This window comes from Periophthalmus magnuspinnatus, chromosome 11 (genome assembly GCF_009829125.3).
Source record: "Periophthalmus magnuspinnatus isolate fPerMag1 chromosome 11, fPerMag1.2.pri, whole genome shotgun sequence".
In the NCBI taxonomy this organism is placed as follows: domain Eukaryota; kingdom Metazoa; phylum Chordata; class Actinopteri; order Gobiiformes; family Gobiidae; genus Periophthalmus; species Periophthalmus magnuspinnatus.
This window is the reverse complement of record NC_047136.2, coordinates 19,870,280-19,879,283: the sequence shown is the minus strand read 5'-3', so window position 1 is coordinate 19,879,283 and position 9,004 is coordinate 19,870,280. Positions and strand designations below refer to the sequence as shown.

The window sequence follows — 9,004 nt, the reverse complement described above, 5'->3', positions numbered from 1 at the left end:
TTGTAGTCCATGCAGGCGGGCGCAGTCAGTGGAGAGCTGCTGCGCTCTCCTCGCTCAAAAACGTCCCGTTACCGGCGCACAGGTTACGTCAGAGCAAGTCGGTGGCATCTTGGACACAAAACTAACCGGCATGCACCGCGCACCGATCCACAGCGATCGTATCTGCGCCCGCCTCATCTCAGACGAGCCTTTTATCTCACCCCAGCCTCCTCTTTCACCAAAGAAACACAACAGCGTTGCAGCTCCTTGGCTGAGAGACTCTGATGAAGAGCAGAGTGAACTCAATTAAAAGTAACGCGCCACATTTTATTGTCAATAAGGGTAATGGCGTTGGGACGCTGGGAAAAGTAATTAGTTGGATTACTCCGTTACTGAAAAAAAAACGCAGTTAGTAACGCCGTTATAGTTTAACTCCGTTATTCCCAACACTACATGTGACTGTTGTGAAAGGTGTTTTTCTGTAGACTAAAGACTGAAACACAGAAAAACTGATAAATATCACCATTATGATTATGTTAACAGTTGACTTGGCCCTAGAAAATTTAAGATTTAAAATATGAAATTCCAAATAAAAGTTCAGAGATGCATAAAACTAACTTAAAACTGAGACTCAGATTCAGTATGGAGTCTGGGCACTTTGTTTTCACTCCATGAAAATGTACTGTCAAACTTTAATGTTTAGATGGGGAAAAAAACAGTCTAGTCTAATAATATTAATAATGATGATAATATGATAATGGAGTGACAAAAGGGAGTCAGTCTGTGCTCTCTGCTATGTTCTTTTCTAAGGTGACTCACGGGGTTAACATGGACCTATGGGGTATTGCTTCTTAGCGCTGTCTCGGGTTGGATTAGTGGCCAATCATTGGTACTACAATGAAAAAATCGCTCCTCCCCATAGAGCGAAATGTAATCCCAAACTGCTTGTGTTGATACTATCTGTGAACTTAGTTTCCTACTCTTAATTGTGAATGCAATGCATGCTTATTAATTTCAGGAGCATTCAAAACTAAGTGTTGCTTCACTAGTCTATATTGAGGTGATGTTGTAATGTGTAAGTGGGAAGCCACTGAAGGCCCAAAGGTAAAATGCATGGCCCGCCACTGACCACAAATGTAACAGTATTAATACATGAAAGCAAGGGGGGTCTCAGAGAAATTTTTGGGAATTTTTTTCTAGTTAATTTTTCTGGTGCATTTTAATGTGTTCCACTTGACTAAAGTGAGCATACATTTATCAGTTCTTTATGCCATAAATTGCTAAATTGAATAGAGTAGCCAAAAGATGTACTTAAGCAAGGGTACATTTACTTCAAAATCATATTACTCAAGAAGTACGAAGTAGTGATCCAAATTAAGAGTTGCATAAGAGAAACAGATTGGACATAACAGATTTATAATCATCAGATCATCACTGTGGACGCTGCACCGATCCACCTGTCAGTCTTGCACTCCATCCTTCCCTCAATTGTGAACAAGACCCCAAGATACTTGAACTCTTCCACTTGACCCCTTGAGGGAGAGACTCTTCACCCACCCGAGACAGCGCTAAGCAGTTTTTTTTCCGGTGACAAAGGCAGCCCTGGCAGAGTCCACCATGCACTGGGAACAGGTCTGACTGACTGCCGGCAATTCAAACATAGCTCCTGCTCTGGTCATACAGGGACCGGGCAGCTCTTAGTCAAGGACCCCAGACCCTATACTCATGAAACACCCCCCAAAGGACACCCCAAGGGCGCTTCCTCTTTTCTGCATCACTCGAGGAAAAACTAAAACTAAAATGCAACCCTGCCCACACCAGTCCATCTTTCCCACAATCAGGGAATAAGTTAGCTCCATAAAATGCTTGTTTATAAAAGAAAAATAGTGTACAGTTATATAAATACAGCATTGACTTCAGTGGGCGGTCCCCAGGCTTGGGGGTTAAGGGTTAGAGGTTAGGGGTTAGGGTTCTACAAGTTTAAAAAGAAAAAATATCAGATTCATTTAAACATTTGCCCAAAAACATTTTATTACAATTTTTCTAGAGTAAAACAAAAATGACGCAGTGAAACAGATCACATTAAAGCTGCATTATGGAAATTTTGTGTATCTTGTCTCATGTGTTATGACTCTGGAGTGTTCCGCAGTATGGCATTATGACATTATGACATCAATATGAAAGAAGATACCTTTAAGTCCATACTCCCTGGACAAAAAGTATCATGTACATGACAGTTGACACACTGTGTCTTTAAATGGCACAACAGGAGTTTGTTCAAAAGAAAGTCTGAAAATGTCAAAAGTCTGCCTTCACTCTGGGCCAATATTTAATTTGTATATTTGTACATATACAGAGTTAGGGCCCTCCCTCAGAGCTCAGTGTAGAGTCACTGCTCCTCCACACTGAGAAGAGCATTTGGTTCATGTCCCAAAGAGACAGGAGGCACGGGGGTTAACTATACATTATTGAGGGAAGCGTCTGAGGATTCATAATCAGTTTACGTTTACATCACACACAGGTTTGGCATTGCATTCCACCCTGAAGAGTCTTGCCCAAGGACATAACAACAGTAGGCACTGGATACACTATGTGAGTTAGAATCCTTTTGTTTGGGCCTGAATCCAGAATCCATGAAGGAGCGGAGACGAGATGGAGGTTCTTCTGTTTAACCAATACAAACACCTGGCAATTTGAATCATGCTTCTTAAACTCGGGGACCTCCTCTAGAAAGTCTTTCCCTCCTCTGATTCAGTGGACTCTTCCTTTGGTTTAATCTGCGGGCAGTGGTAGTGGACTCTTCCTATGGTCCCAGTCCTGGGTTTAGTCCCAGTTCTGTGATCAATGGTAATGGACTCTTCCTATAGTCCCAGTCCCGGTCACTAGCACATCCGGCTGGGCGTTCCTCCAGATCTCCCTAAGGACTCGCTCTCTCTCCTCCAGTCTACGTGCCTTCTCCAGCTCCTCCTCTGACGTGAACACATCCAGGCCGGACCCCGCGGAGAGCCTGCCTGCGCTCGGGGCACTCTCTTGGGACGCCTGCTCCGCACTGGGGGCCCGGAGCGGCTGGAGGTCTGGAGGTGTGGAAGGGGAGGAGGAAGGGGAGGAGGGTTTGGGAGTGTTTTTTTTTCGATGAAGACGTCTACGACACACGATCCCGGCCACAAGGAGGCAGAGCGCGGAGAAGAGGCCGAAGCACACACCCATCATGAAGAACAGGGCCAAGCTCTCTGGGTTAGCTAAGGAAGAGAGGGAGGGAATAATTATATAAACTTGTTTTAAATGTTGTTTGTAGTATTGTATTGTACATTAAGAATACTGTATAGTATAACTATTTAAGTATAAATATATGTACTGTGTGTGTTTAGTACCTCTGATGTGAGCGAATGTGGCCATGCTGTTACTGATAAACTCCATGTCTCTGCGGATTGGCTCCATCCTCCAGAGTGAAGATGGGAGGAGAAAGAGAGGAAGAGGAGAGAGAGGAGGAAGAGGCAGAAGTGAAGGAAGAGAGGAGGAGGCAGAGAGGAAGGAGGAAGAGAGAGGGGGGATAGGAGAGAGGATGAAGAGAGGAGGGGAGAGAGGAGACTTGAGCCAACAGAGCGTAACTTTACCACCTTTGTTCCGCTCCTGTCAAACACAAAGCAGATTCAATTCCATTTTACAACTTCAGTAAAATACAATATTATTTTAAAGTCACAGTATGGAACTTTTTAGTCACAATACAGACTAAAGTAAGCATGTTTGTTTTTCTATATTAATAGCACTGCACCCTTAATGTGAGCCGGTTCACATCTCCACAAACCTGACTCTTAGTTGACCTGCAGAAGGGCCTCCTCCTGCTTGTCTCCATGGAAATGTTCTGAAGTTTTAACTTTTGAACTTAGATGTGCCACCTCCAGAAAGTTCCATACTGTACTGTCAAAACGATTATATAAGAACAGTTTATGGTCTCATTTAAAACCCTGTCATTTGTCTTTAGGGCAGAGAGTGATGTAACGGGGGCTAGAGGTCATGGGAGGAAAACACAGAGCACTTCCTGTAGTTTTTATATTTACAGTCTGAGTGCAGACAGAGGAGCCCGAGGCATTTGGGGCTAGTGGGAAAGTTTAGGTTTATGACATTAATGACAAACAACAAGAGACACAATTACACATGAGTACTACTAAACATGAAACAGGATGAGTGTAAGAGAAGTTGGTATTGCAGTTGTAGCAGCAGTAACAGTAGTAGCAGTAGTAGTAGTAGTCGTCTGTTTTATCCCTGTCATCCAGGTCTGATAGTAAAAGCCAAAAGTAAAATCTGTCAACTCCCACAAACATCTTCACTCCTCCAACTTTTTGTCCAGTTGACAGATTTTACTTTTGGCTTTTACGTACTAAAAGTAAGTAGTAGCAGTAGTAGCAGTAGTAGCAGTAGTAGCAGTAGTAGCAGCGATTTACACCTAGGAACCACTCACCCATTCACGTATACACATTCTCACACACACACACGCATTCATACACTAGTGGACAAAGACACTATTCAGACCACATACTTTTCTTTTTACTTGAGTAATTTCTTGGACTTTTACTTTCTACTTCTACTTGAGTGAAATTGTTTTGAGGCAACAGTACTATTACTTGAGTATAATTTACGACTTATTGAAAACACAGTACCAGCTGCATTCACTGACTCTTCATAAGAATGGTTCTTGATGTCACTGCTCCGGTCACACGTTTCACAGTTTCACTTTTAAATAGAAGTACTGTGTAGAACCAATACTTTAATTGTTCTGAATGACACTCGTCATGTAAATGAAGCTTCATGTTAATTGTTCACAGTGGTGGATGAACTCAATTTTGTAACTTAAGTAAAAGTACAGATACAGTGGCAAAAAAGTATCACATGAAAATATTAAAGTACCTGTTTTAGAATGTACTTTAAGAGTAAAAAGGAAAAGTATTTCACACAGATTTTGTTAAAGAGTAAATGTGGTGTTACTGATTAAAAATTATTTTAATTTGATCCAAGTCCAAGTTTGAATTTGAAAATTTGAACATGGTAAAAATAACTCCTCACATCAAATAAAAAGTAATTTTTACTTTTCAGTCCCAGTTCAAAATATAGTGGAGTAGAAAGTACAGATACCTGCTTTCAAATGTAGTGAAGTAAAAGTGAAATGTATCCACTGTAAAATATACTTAAGTAAAGTACAGATACCTAAAAATTCTACTTAAGTACAGTACTTTACAATTTGTTCTTCATTATCTTCCACCACTGATTGTTCAAAGGTATTTTCCCACACTGTCGTTTCTTTAGGGCGTTTCCTGTTGATAAAAAACAGTTTAAAGTTAAAAGTCTGAACCCTGAAACCAGATCCTAATCCTGGTCTAAGTCCTGGATTTGGTCCAAGTCCGGTCCCAGTGGTCCCAGAGCCTCAGAAACATATTATCAGGAGTACACAGAAACAAGTGCATTCTCACAATTATTATTACTACAAGTGGCACTTAAGTTGAGCAGTTGTAGTAGAAACAGACATGAAAAAACAAAAACAAAAACAGAATGAGTTCATTTTAAACAGCAGTGGTCCAGAGTTACACCTCACTTAACTTCTGCAACATCCTAATTATTCACTGTGATGAGTTTATAAGCACTTTTCACAACTCTCAGAGACCAGAGCGGAGTTTTACCATCATGGTAATGCTAACAACAACTAGCATGCTAATTTCGCGCTTTCTGATCCTCAGACAATAAATAATCAGATACAGACAGATACAGACAACACACAGCAGACTTATTTTGACCTCAAGAGCTGTTTATCTGCACCAGGACACGTCCAATCAACCCAGGGTCAGCTGTAGTTGCATGTTTCTTAACACTTTTTTTTTAGCAATAAAAACACATGTAATGAAACAGAAGCTATGGACAAGTTTAATGCTAGACAGTGAAACATTCCTATGGAGACCAGCAGTGGACTCCTCAGTAGAAAACTTACACAGTGCACCTTTAAATATCCTTGTGGTGTTTGTGTTTTGCTGCAGCCTCGCTCACAATGGTCATGTCTGGTTTAAACACTCTCATATTGTGGTTTTCTAAACTTCCACTTCCTGTGTGTGTTTTTTTATCCCTCCTCCGTCTCTTCTGTCTACTTTAATACTTTTCCACACACTACCCATAATCCCTCACTCTCCTCTCTGTGGCCGTCCCTTTAAACAGGGTCATAAAACTGCACATCCTCCCCTTTAAGATCAAACTTTAGACCGTCTCCGCCTCATGCCCAAAGTAGCCTCCTGCAGTCTGCGCTCCTCTGATCTGAGCTCGTAAAACTTTTAGAGACAAGAGCTGCTTCAAACTGGTGTTTTAAAGACACGTCACTGCACTAACGAACTGAGGTCTGAGTTATACTAACGAACTGAAGCCCGAGTAAAACTAACAAACTGAGTTACACCCCAGACTGTATAAAGACGTGGACTAAGTGAGTGAGACGTCACCCACAGCATTTGGCTTCAAATGAGGCCGTTATAGGGGCCAATTTGGAGCCATGTTCCATATCGGGAATTCTCACTGTGGGTATCATAGCAACCAAAGAGCCAATCGGGAGCAAAGCTGTTGAAGGTAACACCCCTTCCCGCCTGTACCATTGGTTTAGCAGGGAGCGGGCGTTAATCAAACCTGTTGCCAACACTAGCGCGAACAACCTCAGGGAAAGAAGGCGCCTGATTTATTTGTTATTCATCTTCATATCTTGATTTACGGACACAATAGTGAAATAAAAATCCCAGGAACGTGTAGAGCGGGTTAATGTGAACATTTTAAGATGAAAATGATGAACTTGACAGCAGCAGTTAGAGGGGCCACAGTTTTTCAGTGTAAAATGAATTGGAGCCGAATAGCATCATGATCACTTCCTATTTGAAACGCAGTGGCTAGCAGGTTACGGTGACCTATATCCATTTATATACAGTCTATGGGTTACACTAATGAACAGTATTTATGCCTTTATTAATAGAAATAATTTTATTTCTTACAATTTGTGAAGAAAAATAATAATAATAATGCATTAATCATACATTCATTCTGGGCAGCGTGGGTGAAGTGTCTTGCCTAAGGACACAACAGCAGTCTGCTTAGCATCAGAGATCAGATCAGACCAGGCCAGATCCCAAAACCAGACTGGACCAGACCAGATCAGACTAAACCCAAACTAGACCAGACTGGACCCAGATCTGAATCTAGCATCAGTCCTCTTCATGCTTGTGTTTATGAAATGAGCAAAAAACATTTTAGAAAGATTTTGTTTTGACTGATTAAGTATAAATAATTTTATTGTGTTTATTAATAGACTTTTTTAATGACATGTTCAGAGCCATGATGGACCTCACCAGTGTTACATAAACTGAAGGGACAAGTCACACAGTGAGACCTCAGTATTACAAACACAAATCAAAGCGTTTAACACTAGAAACACCGTTTATCTGACATCACACATTCACCTGATGACGTCACACATTCATCTAATGATGTCACACATTCAGCTGATGATGCCACACATTCATCTGATGACGTCACACATTCAGCTGATGATGTCACACATTCAGCTGATGATGTCACACATTCAGCTGATGATGTCACACATTCAGCTGATGATGTCACACATTCATCTAATGATGTCACATATTCATCATATTCACATTCTGTTCAGTTTTCTCTTAAAAAACAAAAAGTTTCAAAATGTCACTCACCTTTTCTTAGAACTGTAGTTTATTCATCCTGTATTCATTCATCATGTGTAGGGATAGTCCTGGTTCAGCCCTGGTCTAGTCCTTGTTCAATTCTGGTTTACACCGGGTTCAGACCTGGTTTAGTCCTAGTCTAGTCCTGGTTTAGTCCTGGTTCAGTTTTGTTGCTCAGTAGTTCTATGTCTCTGAGTGTGGAGTCTGTGCCTGTCTCAGGACGTCCCATTTAACTATTCTGACACTCCTTTTCCTCCTCTCCTCCTCTCCTTCAAACTCTCCTCTCTGTTCCCACTCTCTCTCCCCAATTCCCTAATCTACTCTATCATCTCTCCCTTCCTTTCCAACTCTCTCCTCTCCCAACACCCCGTTCATACCAAAACAAATAAAAAACATAAAAACATAACTACCATGTGGTGGTGACAGTGGCTCAGGGGGTACAGCTGGTGCCTTACAACCACAGGATTGTAGGTTCAATCCCAGTTGAAACAAGTGTGCTTCCTGACACTTTACTCAACTTTCTTGTATAAGAATGTTGTGACCAATGTCTAACTCTCACATCTAAACCAGGACTGGTTTAGTCCTGGTCCAGTCTTGTTGCAGGAAAAAAAGGTGGAGCAGGAAATAACAAAGTGACTCAACTCTGAGTCTCAGGCCTCTGAGATTAAAGCTCTTTGTGTGAGAGCAGAGGTTTCTCATTTAGTCCTGCTTTAGTTCTGGTGTAGCCCTTGTTTAGCCCTTGTTTAGTCCTGGTTTGGTACTGGTTCAGTCTGGGTTTTGTATGGGTTTAGTGCTTTTTCAGAGTTCAGGAGCAGTTTTGTTGTTATAAAAGTTTTGTTGTTGTGTTTTGATGGCGTGTTTTTGCAAGGCCATATGTTCTATTCTGGGCGCGTTACCGTGGCGATGAATCATGTGGAACCTTTCATTTTGTGGTTTGAGCAGCTCAGACCAGTGTCCCACTCACACAAACACAACCAACCTCCGATCACACTGAGGTCCACACTTAGACTGAAAAGACCTGGTTTAGTCCTGGTTTAGACCTGGTTTAGACCTGGTTTAGTCCTGGTTTAGACCTGGTTTAGACCTGGTTTAATCCTGGTTTAATCCTGGTTTAGACCTGGTTTAGTCCTGGTTTAGACCTGGTTTAGAGCTGGTTTAGAGCTGGTTTAGTCCTGGTTTAGACCTGGTTTAGACCTGGTTTAATCCTGGTTTAGACCTGGTTTAATCCTGGTTTAGTCCTGGTTTCGTCTCGGTTTAGTCCTGGTTTAATCCTGGTTTAGTCCTGGTTTCGTCTCGGTTTAGTCCTGGTT

General features: G+C 41.6%; 1 protein-coding gene across 1 annotated transcript; it reads right to left on the bottom strand.

Annotated features, from left to right (window-relative positions):
• Positions 1–1,998: 1,998 nt before the first annotated feature.
• On the bottom strand, positions 1,999–8,061 carry eva1bb (eva-1 homolog Bb (C. elegans)). The gene is made up of 3 exons (XM_033975568.2): positions 7,704–8,061; positions 3,351–3,609; positions 1,999–3,218 (listed from the first exon to the last, which is right to left on the bottom strand). Exons 2-3 carry the CDS (start codon positions 3,415–3,417, stop codon positions 2,821–2,823), a joined length of 465 nt encoding a protein of 154 aa, XP_033831459.1. The 5' UTR covers positions 3,418–3,609; positions 7,704–8,061; the 3' UTR covers positions 1,999–2,820.
• Between the last annotated feature and the right edge of the window lie 943 nt (positions 8,062–9,004).

What these genes read in the sequence shown, in the direction of transcription:
- eva1bb (XM_033975568.2), bottom strand. Translation starts at nt 3,417, where the DNA reads ATGGAGCCAATCCGCAGAGACATGGAGTTTATCAGTAACAGCATGGCC. An exon ending in CACATTCGCTCACATCAGAG is followed by an intron (nt 3,219 to 3,350) that starts GTACTAAACACA and finishes TCTCTTCCTTAG; the next exon opens with CTAACCCAGAGAGCTTGGCC.